This window comes from Globicephala melas, chromosome 13 (assembly GCF_963455315.2).
Source record: "Globicephala melas chromosome 13, mGloMel1.2, whole genome shotgun sequence".
NCBI classification, from domain to species: Eukaryota; Metazoa; Chordata; class Mammalia; order Artiodactyla; family Delphinidae; genus Globicephala; species Globicephala melas.
This window is the reverse complement of record NC_083326.1, coordinates 21,683,552-21,698,673: the sequence shown is the minus strand read 5'-3', so window position 1 is coordinate 21,698,673 and position 15,122 is coordinate 21,683,552. Positions and strand designations below refer to the sequence as shown.

Here is a 15,122-nt window from a genome sequence, read left to right as displayed (position 1 = left end):
GAAACTCTCAGATTTGTCATATTTTAACATCTTCATACAAAATTTGTCACACTCTCTTTTCCTATCATGAACATTTTATATATTTTTATATTACAATGGGAAAAAATCAAACTATCAGATATGAGATAGTACAAAAGAAAATATTCAGATTTGAGGTATGTGAAAGTTAAACCAGCATCTACTAGACATCAGGGCAGGAATATATAGAAAGTGAGAACATCTGCTTCCAAAGAGTACCCATACCTTGTTTTTTTCCTGTAGTTCAATTTGTGATTTCTTGAAATCAGGACCTTGAGAGTTTGCAATTAACCTATTTTTCCTATCCAGGAGCTCTTCCATGTCTTTCACTTGGAACTTTAGCCTTCTATTTTCTCTTTCCAGTCCTAGGTTTTCTGTTTCAAGTATCTCCCTCTTGTCCCACTCAGATGTATTTTCAGCCTGCAATCTCTCTAGCTAAACACAGAAAACACAGAAAAGCAACGTGTAGCATTTGTAATTGCCAAAAGGCCAGGCACCCATCAAACAGGCGTCCACTAAGAAAGGTTCATGGATATGTCCATTTATACAATTTTTAAAAAGAAAACTCTATTTGTCTGAAAAGTTGAGGACAACACAAAAGTCCTAAGACCCATGCCCTAAATAAATATACCTGCCTTCTTGGTTATGGCACTATTTCTATAACCAACCAGACCATATTGTCAAATAAATATGTTAAGTGGAAAACTGATAATATTTTGTCAATAATCTCCACTCAGTTGATGAACATTTATCAGTTTAGAAGGCACAAAATCATGTCGTGGGCAATTCTGGTTGGATGGATATAGTTCATGTATTCATTTACTTATTCATTCAGTTATTTACTATAGTTTTCAACTTGTAGGCACTGCAAATAAAGACAAGTGAATGTAATAAAACATCATAAATGCCATGATTAAAGTACTATACAATTGGGCTTCCCTGGTGGCGCAGTGGTTGAGAGTCCGCCTGCCGATGCAGGGGACACGGGTTCGTGTCCCGGTCCGGGAAGATCCCATGTGCCGCGGAGCGGCTGGGCCCGTGAGCCATGGCAGCTGAGCCTGTGCGTCCGGAGCCTGTGCTCTGCAACGAGAGAGGCCACAACGGTGAGAGGCCCGCGTACCGCAAAAAAAAAAAAAAAAAAAAAAGTACTATACAATATAATCAAACTCACCTGAGTGAATGGCCAATTTGATTTTCAGGGAATAGAGGTTGGCAACATGATTAAAATATGAGGTATTTTTAAACTGTTTGTTATGGATAAAGATTGAAAATTACTTATTTTTACACTTAGTTTTAAATGGCTTGATGGCAAAGTATTGAACAGTATTATACTATTTTAAAGTAGTTCTCATGACATTTTAAATTCTAAAAGAGAAGTCAACATTAAGAAACTGTTAGACTTCAATAATATCTTTGGAAATTAATTCTGATTAAAAAAGTCTAAAAACTGCTTTTTCATACACATATAATTGTGCCATTATTGTCAAAAATGTTCTGTTCCCAAATCTAAGTGAGGCTTTAGCTTCTTAAAAACAAGAAATTAAAATTACATTCTTGGCACTAGACCTTGTTTATCATTTAAATATAATAGACTAAGGGATCAAATTTTAGATGACGTGATTTGACATTTGGGATGCCTGTTTGGGATATGAGGTGAAAACAGTATTTCAAAATGCAATTTAGAACTTGACATGTCTTTAATTATTAAGATTAATGCTTAAACTTTTTGACTAACATCACATCACTTATCAGAATGAAAATAATAAAGTTGTAATAAAAGTCACCAACTTAGTGATGAAAAATTAATTTTAGGAGAATAAATGTACTCTTGGTCAAGGACAAATACAATGCTATGTCAAGTCTTTGTAAAATTTTAGGCATTTAAAAGAAATTGCTGAAGTCAGTTTTATACCTAATAACAGATAAGAGGTACAAATAGGATTTTAAATAAGTAATAGATGGTTTGAATGAGTAAACTCTAAATTAAAAAAAAATAATTGAAGGAAGGAATCATATTAACAGTAATGACAACAAAGCTTAAATAATGATGTGTGATTATTTACTATTTGAAGATTTTTAGTGACATACCAATTATCTGATAAATTTAGGTATATAATACATATCAAAAAAAGTAAAGGTTTTGTGAAAATTGGATCATAAATATTATTAGCAGTTTTATTTTTGATTTCATTTTTCAAAATTCTTTCTTGTAAGATTATTCTTTTCTAAGAATCATACGAAAATCTACCACCTTAAAAGCCATTCAATTAAATGCAAGTTAAAATGATGAAGGAAAGATCAGGTAATATTTTAAACTTTCATGTTTTTTTGTAAGCAATTCTAATAACTGATCAAACTGAAATGGAATTCCATTGATTTGCTTCCAATGATCAAGAGAAACATTCTAGAACATTTTAATTCTAACTCTAATATGCTATGAATTTTAACTAATAGTGGGTACTACTCTTAAATGAATTTCAGGTAATACAGGAATTATTGAAAAATATTTTCTAAAAACTTTTAATGTAGAAGTATATTCTAGCCAGAGTAAACACTAAAATATTTGTTGATTTAATGACCTCCAATTTTATGAATATTAAACATTGAGAAAATATATAAATATCCAACTATTCAGCTGTTTAACAAATATTTATTGAGTATCTTTCAGGCACTGGATATACTATTTTCAAAATACAAGTATATATATAAGTATAAATTGGGCAACATCTTGTAAGGGAGAAAAAACCCTGGATGCTATGGGAAAGACCTGCAGTAAATTAAGTAATCAGAGGAGGTTATTTGAAGAAACAATACTTAAGCTGAAACCTGAAGTTTAAGAAGGCAGAGAGGCAGAATCAAGCTAAGAGTATCTCAATAAAGGGAAATAGGAAATAGGTTTGAACATTATAAGATCCAAGAGTCCAATCATGAAGTATTAGGAGTTCAGGAGAATAAGTATGAAAACAAGTAGTCACTGATGCTTAAAAGCAAGGGTGAATTTAAGAATCGTTTGAGTTTCTTGTGAAAAAATGTAATATTGTGATTATTCCCAAGGATGAAATATTGGGTCATTTATTTTATTTATATAGGTATATATGTATATATGTATATGTTTATGTATTTGCTTGCTTGCTTCCTTCCTTCCAGTTTTACTGAGATATGATTGACATACAGCACTGTACACATTTAAGGTGTGCAGTGTAACGATTCAGTCATTTCTAAACATATTCATCTATAAGCTCGATCTTCCTGAATTGTCATCGCTTGATACTGCTGAAAGGACATCAATAATAGACTGCAGTGAACTCGATAACTAGAACGTAAGTTTTATGAAACCAGAACCGTGTCATTTTGCTCATCAGCCTGGCACCTGACATGTGCTGTGTCAGTGCTTCATAAGGACCTGTTGAGAGGAAAAAGCTCCTCTGTATTTCAATTACAACAATTGTACACAAAGTGAAATTAAGGTAGCATCCTAGAAGAGCCAGTTATTTACTCACCATTACTTAATGCCAATAGAATTTCTCAGTACATTTACTCTTAACTCTTATTAATGCTGTCATGGCTGCGTTGCATTTTGTGATAGGTAAATACAGCGAGGTAAAGAGAGGATTTTCAGTAAAATGACCTAGAATTGAGTCTCAATTCTTTTTATCCTGAGAGCCTCTATTTTTCATTTATAAAATATGGAAAATATTTCCTACAGCCTAGTGTTATGAGGCAGTAATTATTTAGGGAAAATAGTTATTAAACTTTCAAACTCAACACAAATATTTCCTGTCATAAATTTGGTTTCTAAAGAACAAAACATACCAACAGCCAATTCAAGTAATGACAGGTGAAATAGTGTATTATTTTTCATCGTGTCTTATCAAAATGGCATCTTGTAAATGGACCTTTTCAACGGCGAAAAACCCCAGCAGAATGCACAGTGTGGTGTGTTCTGCAGGCCCGTGAAGTGCCACCTAAAAACACGGTGGTGTTCCAGTAATTGACTGCAAATATTCAGAATTTTCATTTCAGACAAGTCAGCTATAAGACCTCATTACAAGCACTGTGATTTTGGAAGTAAGAGGTAAAAAGCAGGAATCTTGTTATTGCCTAGCAGTAGGAGATGATTACCCTTTTACTGAAGACCTAATATATTCCTGGTAAAGAGCTATATAGGTTATTTCTTATCCTTACAATAATCCTGTAAATTTGTATGTGCTACACAGGAGGAAACTGGAGTTCTAAGATTAGAAGTAATTCTCAAGGTGGGCAAAGAGTCCAAGCCATGGTTCACCTAAGGTGTTTCTCTGATTCCAGTCGTGAGTTCACTCCACCCGCACCACGCTAACAGATAGCCACTGATGTATGCCTATCCCCTTGCCATAGCAACCAACACACTCTGAATCCATTGTACTACACTGCAGCAAAGATTTTGTTGATGTTTTTCTTTTGTTTTGATATATTTTGGGGATTTTGATCCTTGCTTCATTGCAAATTAACTCAGGAGAAGTGATTCTGTAGACTCACATTCAAAAGTCTGGAAACTGAAACCTAAATGCAGTGTGCATATTGCTGATGCCACCCCTCCCCCTCCCCTGGATCTTTTAACACTCATCCTCTAAGCATGTCATGGAATCACAAATAAGAAGTGAGGACACCTCCTCCTAAATCAGTCTACTTCCCTCCTGTCCACAGTTAACTATAGCTCAGTGATAGCTCACTCCCTCTTTTACCAAAAGTCAACAGAGCAATGACTAATTTTAGCAATAGGTAATGTCATGTGTATTTTAGTTGCTTTAATTTCATTTAAAATCCTTGGAGAATTTCTAAAAGTAAGGAGTCCTAGAACTAATTTGAAACTAAATGTATGTCAAACTTAAATACAGGGAGAGGGATCCACATGCAGAAACAATTACTCTAGACACTAAACCTGAACAGAAATTAACCCAAAATGGATCACAGACCTGAATGTAAAGTACAAAACTATAAAACTCATAGAAGATAGATAGCCTAGGAGAAAATCTAGATGACCTTCGGTTTGGTGATGACTCTTTAGTTACATCACCAAAGGCATGATCCATGAACAAAATAATTGATAAGCTAGACTTCATTAAAATTAAAAACTGCTCTAGAAAGACAATGTCAAGAGAAAGAGAAAACAAGCCACAGACAAAATATATTTGCAAAATATATCTAATAAAGAACTGTTATCCAAAATATACCAATAACTATGTAAATTCAACAATAAGAAAACAAACAACCCAACTAAAAATGGGCCCAAGACTTATGGATAACAGACATCTCACCAAAAAAGGTATACAGATATCAAATAAGCATATGAAAAGATGTTCCACATCATATGTCATCAGGAAAATGCAAATTAAAACAATGAGAGGGGTGGAGTCAAGATGGTGGTGTGGGAAGATGCAGAGTTAACATCTTCCCACAACTAGGGTGCCTGCTGGCTGCTGGTGGGTGACTCTGATGCCCAAGGAGACGGGAGGGACCCCAAAGTGAACTGGTAGGACGTAGGGGGACTGAGGGGGGAGGAGAAATGGAAGCCAAACAGGATTGGCGTCCCTGAGGCCAGAGAGGTTAGGAGAGGCAGGCGGGAGGGGCCCTCCCAGACTGGAGGAGCAGGAGAGGAGAGGAGGGTATTTGCCCCACCCATTCGAGCCCAGGAAGCCTGCTGGGCTCCCAGGTTAGGTCTGCTGCCTTCTGAGACCAGGGGTGGGGGGCACGCCTGGGCCCCTTCTGTTCCTTGAGCCTAAGCCCCAACCCCCCCAAAGGTCCCAGGGCCTTTTCCAGCCCTGGGGGTCCTAAGCATTGGCTCTGCCCACCACCCAAACCTCCTCCTTGCTTAGGCCCCACCATCCACAGCCAAGGCCTTCCCCCCCCCTTTTTTTTTTCTTTTCCCTCCTCCTCTTTTTTACTATTGTGGTACTTATGTACCTTCCGGTTGTTGATTCATCTATATTTTTATTTTTATATTCTTTTTAGCATATCTGTTAGTTTCCTAGTCTAATTTTATTTTTTACTTTATTATTGTTCTTTTTTTTTTTGCTGCCCACATGGCTTGTGGGATCATGGTTCACGAGCCCAGAGTCGGGCCAAAGCTCCTGTGGTGGGAGCTCTGAGTCCGAACCACTGGACTAGCAGAGAATCTCAGACCCCAGGGGATATTCATCAGAGTGAGGTCTCACAGAGTTCCTCATCTCAGCATCAAGACCCAGCTCTACCCAATAGCTTACAAACTTCAGTGTTGGAAGTCTCAAGCCAAACAACCAGTAAGACAGGAACATAATCCCACTCATAAAATAAAGAAAAAAAATATGAGATGGCAAAAAAAAAATGTCACAGATGAAGGAGCAAGGTAAAACCTATAAGACCAAATAAATGGAGAGGAAATAGGCAATCTACCTGAAAAAGAATTCAGAGTAATGATAGTAAAGATGATCCAGACTCTCAGAAATAGAATGGAGGCACTGACTGAGAAAATACAAGAAATGTTTAACAAAGATCTAGAGGAACTAAAGAGCAAACAAAGATGAGCATCACAATAACTGAAGTGAAAAATACACAAGAAGGAATCAATAACAGAATAACTGAGGCAGAAGAACGAATAAGTGAGCTGGAAGACAAAATGGTGGAAATAACTGCCAAGGAACAGAATAAAGAAAAAAGAATGAAAAGAATTGAAGACAGTCTCAGAGACCTCTGGGACAAAACTAAACGCACTAACATTTGAATTATAGGGGTCCCAGAGAAGAGAAAAAGAAAGGGTCTGAGAAAATATTTGAAGAGATTATAGTTGAAACCTTCCCTAACATGGGAAAGGAAATAGTTACCCAAGTCCAGGAAGCACAGAGAGTCCCATACAGGATAAACCCTAGGAAAAACACACCAAGACACATATTAGTCCAACTAAGAAAAATTAGTCAAAGAAAGAATATTAAAAGAGGCAAGGGAAAAACAAAAAATAATATACAAAATAATCCCCATAAAGTTATCAGCTGATTTTTCAGCAGAAACTCTAGGAGCCAGAAGGGAGTGGCAGGATATACTTAAAGTGATGAAAGAGAAAAACCTACAACCAAGATTACTCTACCCAGCAAGGATCTCATTCAGATTTGATGGAGAAATCAAAAGTTTTCAGACAAGCAAAAGCTAAGAGAATTCAGCACCACCAAACCAGCTTTAAAACAAATGCCAAAGAAACTTATCTAAGTGGGAAACACAAGAGAAGAAAAAGACCCACAAAAACAAACCCAGAACAATTAAGAAAATGGTAATAGGAACATACATGTGGATAATAACCTTGAATGTAAATGGATTAAATGCCCCAACCAAAAGACACAGACTGGCTGAATGGATACAAAAACAAGACCTATATATATGCAATCTACAAGAGACCCAATTCAGACCTAGGGACACATACAGACTGAAAATGAAGGGATGGAAAAAGATATTCCAAGCAAATGGAAATAAAAAGAAAGCTGGAGTAGCAATACTCATATCAGATAAAATAGACTTTAAAATAAAGACTGTTACAATAAAATAAAGACAGTTACAAGAGATAAGGAGGGACACTACATAATGATCAAAGGATCAATCCAAGAAGAAGACATAACAATTATAAATGTTTATGCACCCAACATAGGGACACCTCAATACATAAGGCAAATGCTAACAACCATGAAAGGAGAAACCGACAGTAACACATTAATAGTAGGGGACTTTAACACCCCACTTACAAAATGGACAGATCATACAAACAGAAAATAAATAAGTAAACACAAGCTTTAAATGACACAATAGACCAGATAGATCTAATTGATATTTATAGAACATTCCACCCAAAAGTGACAGAATACACTTTCCTCTCAAGTGCACACAGAACATTCTCCAGTATAGATCACATCTTGGGTCACAAATCAAGCCTCAGAAAATTTAAGAAAATTGAAATCATATAAAGCATCTTTTCTGACCACAATGCTATGAGGTTGGAAACCAGTTACAGAAAAAAACTAAAAAACACAAATATATGTAGGTTAAACAGTGCACTACTAAATAACCAAGAGATCACTGAAGAAATCAAAGAAGGAATTTAAAAATACATAAAAACAAATGACAATGAAAACACAATGACCCAAAACCTATGGGATGCAGCAAAAGCAGTTCTAAGAGGGAACTTTATAGCAATTCAATCTCACCTCAAGAAACAAGAAAAATCTCAAATAAACAACCTAAACCTACACTTAAAACAACTAGAGAAAGAAGAACAAAGAAAACCCAAAGTCAGTAGAAGGAAAGAAATCATAAAGATCAGAGCAGATATAAATGAAATAGAAATGAAGAAAACAATAGCAAAGATCAATAAAACTAAAAGCTGGTTCTTTGAGAAATTAAACAAAATTGATAAACCCTTAGCCAGACTCATCAAGAAAAAAAGAGAGAAGACTCAAATCAATAGAATTAGAAATGAAAAATGAGAAATCACAATTGACACTGCAGAAATACAAAGGATTATAAGAGACTACTAAAAACAACTATATGCCAATAAAATGGACAACCATGAAGAAATGGACAAATTTTGGGAAAGGTACAATTTTCCAAGACTGAACCAGGAAGAATTAGAAAATATAAACAGACCTATCACAAGTAATGAAATTGAAACCGTAATTTAAAATCTGCCAACAAACCAAGTCCAGGAACAGATGGCTTCACAGGTGAATTCTATCAAACATTTAGAGAAGAGCTAACAACCATCCTTTTCAAACTCTTCCAAAAAATTGCAGAGGGAGAAACACTCCCAAATTCATTCTATGAAGCCACAATCACCCTGATACCAAAACCAGAAAAAGATATCACAAGAATAGAAAATTACAGACCTATATCACTGATGAACATAGATGCAAAAATCCTGAACAAAATACTAACAAACAGAATCCAACAGCACATTAAAAGGACAATACACCATGATCAAGTGGGATTTATCCTAGGGATGCAAGGATTCTTCAACACTCAAATCAATCAATGGGATACACCACATTAACAAATTAAGGAATAAAAACCATATGATCGGGCTTCCCTGGTGGCGCAGTGGTTGAGAGTCCGCCTGCTGATGCAGGGGACATGGGTTCGTGCCTCGCTCTGGGAAGATCCCACATGCCGCAGAGCGGCTAGGTCCGTGAGCCATGGCCGCTGAGCCTGCGTGTCCGGAGCCTGTACTCCGCAACGGGAGCGGCCACAACAGTGAGAGGCCCGCATACCACAAAACAAACAAACAAACAAACAAACCATATGATCATCTCAATGGACACAGAAAAAGTTTTGACAAAATTCAGCACCCATTTATAATAAAAACTCTCCAGAAAGTGAGCAGTTTGACAAAATTCAGCACCCATTTATAATAAAAACTCTCCAGAAAGTGAGCATAGAGGGAACTTACTTCAACATAATAAAGGCTATATATGACAAACCCACAGCAAGCATCATAGTCAATGGTGAAAAACTGTAAGCATTTCCACTAAGATCAGGAACAAGACGAGGATGTCCACTCTTGCCACTCTTATTCAACATAGTTTTGGAAGTCCTAGTCACAGCAATCAGAGAAGAAAAAGAAATAAAAGAAATACAAATTGGAAAAGAAGAAGTAAAACTGTCACTGTTTGCAGATGACATGATACTATACATAGAAAATCCTAAAGATGCCACCAGAAAACTACTAGAACTAATCAATGAATTTAGAAATGTTGCAGGATACAAAATTAATGCACAGAAATCTCTGTCATTCCTATACACCAACAATGAAAAATCAGAAAGAGAAATTAAGGAAACACTCCCATTTACCACTGCAACAAAAAGAATAAAATATCTAGGAATAAACCTGCCTAAGGAGGTGAAAGACTTGTACTTAGAAAACTATAAAACACTGATGAAAGAAATCAAAGATGACATAAACAGATGGAGAAATATACCATGTTCTTGTATTGGAAGCACCAATATTGTGAAAATGACTATACTACCCAAAGCAATCTACAGATTTAATGCAATCCCTATCAAAATACCAATGGCATTCTTCACTGAATTAAAATAAAAAATTTTATAATTCATATGGAAATACAAACGACCCCGAATAGCCAAAGCAATCTTGAGAAAGAAAAATGGAGCTGGAAGAATTAGGCTCCCTGATTTCAGACTATACTACAAAGCTACAGTAATCAAGACAGTATGGTCCTGGTACAAAAACAGAAATATAGATCAATGGTACAGAATAGAATGCCCAGAGATAAACCCACGCACATATGGGCACCTAATTTATGACAAAGGAGGCAAGGATAGACAGTGGAGAAAAGACAGCCTCTTCAATAAGTGGTGCTGGGAAAACTGGACAGCTACATGTAAAATAATGAAATTAGAACACTACCTAACACCATACATAAAAATAAACCCCAAATGGATTACAGACTTAAATGTAAGACAAGACACTATCAAACTCTTTGAGGAAAACATAGGAAAAACACTCTTTGACGTAAACCACAGCAAGATCATTTTTGACCCACCTCCTAGAGTAACAGAAATAAAAACAAAAATAAACTTAATGGGACTTAATTAAACTTAAAAGCTTTTGCACAGCAAAGGAAACCAGAAACAAGACAAAAAGACAACACTCAGAATGGGAGAAAATATTTGCAAATGAAACAACAGACAAAGGATTAATCTCCAGAATATACAAACAGCTCATGGAGCTCAATATCAAAAAAACAAACAATGCAGCTAAAAATTGGGCTGAAGGCCTAAATAGACATTTTACCATGGAAGAAATACAGGTGGCCAAGAGGCACATGAAAAGATGCTCAACATCCTAATTATTAGAGAAATGGAAATCAAAACTACAATGAGGTATCACCTCACACCAGTCAGAATGGCCATTATCAAAAAATCTAGAAACAATAAATGCTGGAAAGGGTGTGGTGAAAAAGGAACCCTCCTGCACTGTTGGTGGTAATGTAAATTGATACAACTACTATGGAAAACAGTATGGAGGTTCCTTAAAAAACTAAAAATAGAACTACCATATGACCCAGCATTCCCACTGCAGGGCATATACCCTGAGAAAAGCATAATTTAAAAAGAGACATATACCACAATGTTCATTGCAGCACTATTTACAATAGCCAGGACATGGAACCAACCTAAATGTCCATCGACAGATGAATGGATAAAGAAGATGTGGTACTTATATAAAATGGAATATTACTCAGCCATAAAAAAAACAAAATTGAGTTATTTGTAGTGAGGTGGATGGACATAGAGTCTGTCGTACAGAGTGAAGTAAGGCAGAAAGAGAAAAACAAATACCGTATGCTAATGCGTATATATGGAATCTAAAAAAAAAAAAAAAAAAAGGTACTGATGAACCTAGTTTCAGGGCAGGAATAAAGAGGTAGACATAGAGAATGGACTTGAGGACATGGGTAGGAGGGCAGAGCTGGGGTGAAGTGAGAGTAGCATCGACATATATCCACTACCAAATGGAAAATAGTTGGCTGGTGGGAAGCAGCAGCATAGCACAGGAAGATCTGCTCGGTCACGGCTTTGCAGTGACATAGAGGGCTGGGATAGGGAGGATTGAGGGACGCTCAAGCGGGAGGGGATATGGAGACCTGTGTATGCATATGCCTGATTCGCTTTGTTGTGCAACAGAAACTAACATAGTATTGTGAAGCAATTATACTCCAATAAAAATGTATTAAAAATTAAAATTTTTTTTTAAAAAAACTAAATATTCCCTGCAAAAACTTAAAAATAAATAAATAAAACAATGAGATACAACTACACAGCTGTTAGAATGGCCGAAATACAGAACACTGACAACACCAAATGCTGGTGAAGACGTGGAGCAGCAGGAACTCTCAGTCATTGCTGGTGGGAAGGCAAAGTAGCACAGCTATGTTGAAACAGTTTGGTGGTTTCTTACAAAACTAAGCATATTCTTACTATGCTGTCTAGTAATCGAGCTCCTGACTATTTACCCAAAGGAGTTGAAAACGTATGTCCACATAAACACCTGCACACGGATGTTTATGGCAGCTTTGTTTATAATTGCCCAAACTTGAAGCAACCAAGATGTCCTCCAGTAGATGAATGGATACAATGTGGTATGTCCACACAATGGAATATCGTTCAGCACTAAAAGGAAATTAACTATCAAGCCATGAAAAGATATGGAAGAAGCTTAAATGCATATTACTAAGTGAAATAAGCCATCTGAAAAGGCTATACTCTGTATGATTCTAACTATATAACATCCTGGAAAAGGCAAAGTTAGAGAGACATTAAAAATATTAGAGGTTGCCAGAAGTTGCAGGGAGGAAAGCGGAAAGGTGAGAGCAGGGAAGGATATATAGGTGGAGCACAGAGGATTTTTAGGGCAGTGAAAATACTCTGTATGATACTACAGTGATAGATACATATCATTATACGTTTGTCCAAATCCATATAATGTATAATGTACAACACCAATAGTGAACCTTAATGTCAACTATGGACTTTGGGTATTAATGTTGTGTCAATGTAGGTTCATCATTTGTAACAAATGTACCACTCTGTAGGGGATGTTGAAAATGGGAGCTTCTATGGTGGAGGGCATATGGGAAATCTCTGTATCTTCTCCTCAATTTTGTGGTAAACCTAAAACTTCTTTAAAAAATAAAGTTTTAAAAAAATTTAAAGAGAGGGCTTCCCTGGTGGTGCAGTGGTTACGAATCCGCCTGCCAATGCAGGGGACACAGGTTTGAACCCTGGTCTGGGAAGATCCCACATACCGCGGAGCAACTAAGCTCATGGGCCACAACTACTGAGCCTGAGCTCTAGAGCCTATGAGCCACAACTGCTAAGCCTGTGTGCCACAGCTACTGAAGCCCATGCTCCTAGAGCCTGTGCTCCGCAACAAGAGAAGCCACTGCAATGAGAAGCCCGCGCACCGCAACAAAGAAGAGCCCCTGCTCGCCACAACTAGAGAAAGCCCGCGCACAGCAACGAAGACCCAGTGCAGCCAAAAACAGAATAAAATAAATAAATTTATTTAAAAAAATTTAAAGATAAACTATTTATATTTTGGATACTCATCTTTTCTCAGATATATGTTTTGCAAATATTTCCTCCTAGTTTTTGGCTTATGTTTTAGTTATCTTAGCAGTATATTTCACATAGTAAAAGTTGTAAATTTTAATAAAGTCCAAATTCATTTTTTTAATTAAAAAGGAGGCCAAAACTTGTATCTCAGATTGAACATGAATCAAAAGCAATGCGAATTTAAAAAGGACAATGCATCTATGTCTAAATGAGCCAGTATATGTTATAGCAAGAGAATGACAAGAGAAATGTATTCATAAAGGCTTTACTGATGCCCTGGTAGAGAACACTTACAAATTTCACAAGTAAACCTCTAAATGGTTATTTTGGACCCCTGATTTTGCAACAGCCAGGCAGTCTCAAAAATTCTTAGTGGTGTTACCAAGTTTCATAAGCAAATATTTTCCTCATTTCATGTAGAAGTTAATAATCATCTATATATAGCCTAGTAACTATTAAGATAAAAAATATGAATGAGCACATTGTTATTATCCCAAATGATTTTAACTGTTTTATGAGTGTGTCCAAAACAGTCAGAGAAAAGCTTTAACATAAAACGATAACAGTGAAATATGCTTTCCTGCAACTCTTCTGCCAAACTTTTATATGCTACAGTGGTTTTCTTATAAACTTAGTAAGGTGTGAACCTTTACAAAAGCAGTACTTAGAGAATTTTAGAAGTGAAGCACAACAGAGGTTTTAAAATGTGGATCTTGTTGCAGAGATAATAGGAACCAGAAGTTTATATATTATATATATAATAGGAATTAAGTTTGCCACTCACTAACTACAACCTCAAGTGTGTTCTACTACTAGGAAAAACTATGTAAATGTAAAATGCTTAATAAGATCTGCATCAGGAAATTAAGCAAACCATAAAGGGTAGACCCTCTTTATTTCCAGAATCTCTCTTAAAAGTAATTTTAAAAGTAGACTAACTGGGCGCTTCCCTGGTGGCGCAGTGGTTGGGAGTCCGCCTGCCGGTGCAGGAGACGCGGGTTCGTGCCCCAGTCCGGGAGGACCCCAAGTGCCGCGGAGCAGCTAGGCCCGTGAGCCATGGCCGCTGGGCCTGCGCGTCCGGAGCCTGTGCTCCACAGCGGGAGGGGTCGCAGCGGTGAGAGGCCCGCATATGGAAAAAAAAAAAAAAGTAGACAAACTATCTTGGCCCCAGGGATGGTCTTCTCAGAGATTCTGATAGCTCTCAGTGTCTAAATAACATGAAACTGCTGATACAACCTAAAGCAAGGTTTTCCACTCGACTGAGATTATGATTCATGTTAATCCATGTATTTATTTTTTCTAAAGGATTAACAACCATTTTAATTAGAAGTTATTTTGACTAATTGTACTCTGATGGTTCAGATACAATACAAAGTTAACTTTCATTATTAACATTGAGCTGTAAAGAAGAAAAAAGTACACAGTACATGATTTACAAGGGGGAAATAGTAGAAAAGGAGATGGTAGAGTGAATTAAATCTAGAGGATGATGATAAAAATGAAATAGTGCCAAAAGTATGAATTAGAACCCCCTAAATCGCCACTTTACATCAAAAATGCCTTAGTGTAACAATTTTATGTTTTAATGTTGCTTTTTTAGTATGTTTGGGGGGAAATCTGACAAAAGAGATATATTGATGAATTCTTTCAAAAACATAGTGAAGAATAAAAAATTAGTTTGTCTTGTTGATTAAGCCAGAATCACACAGTCTTTTAAAGCATTAAACTGAGATTGTTCATTAAAAAGATGAATATTATAATGCAAGTTAATTCCTTCCATTCATCTTTAATCTAAAGTCAACGCTTTTTACTGGCTACACTATTTACCACTGCCTTCCAAAGACAACTCTGTTGATAGATCAACTGTCCATATGTGGGTGGCTCTGTGTTTGGGCTCTTATTCTGTTGTTTCTTTGGTTTACCAATCATTACACAAATGCTACTCTATTTATAATACATATATATTTATAGAT

At 36.4% G+C, this 15,122-nt stretch overlaps 1 protein-coding gene across 1 annotated transcript in view; it reads right to left on the bottom strand.

Moving 5' to 3' along the window:
- Positions 1-15,122, bottom strand: part of CCDC102B (coiled-coil domain containing 102B) — a 216,224-nt gene that overhangs the window by 116,005 nt on the left and 85,097 nt on the right. The window contains exons 6-7 of the mRNA XM_070047018.1: positions 946-1,098; positions 244-453 (exon numbers count right to left, since the gene is read on the bottom strand). Of these exons, the coding sequence (XP_069903119.1) occupies positions 244-453; positions 946-1,098 (363 nt within the window). The remainder of the gene's footprint in view (positions 1-243; positions 454-945; positions 1,099-15,122) is intronic.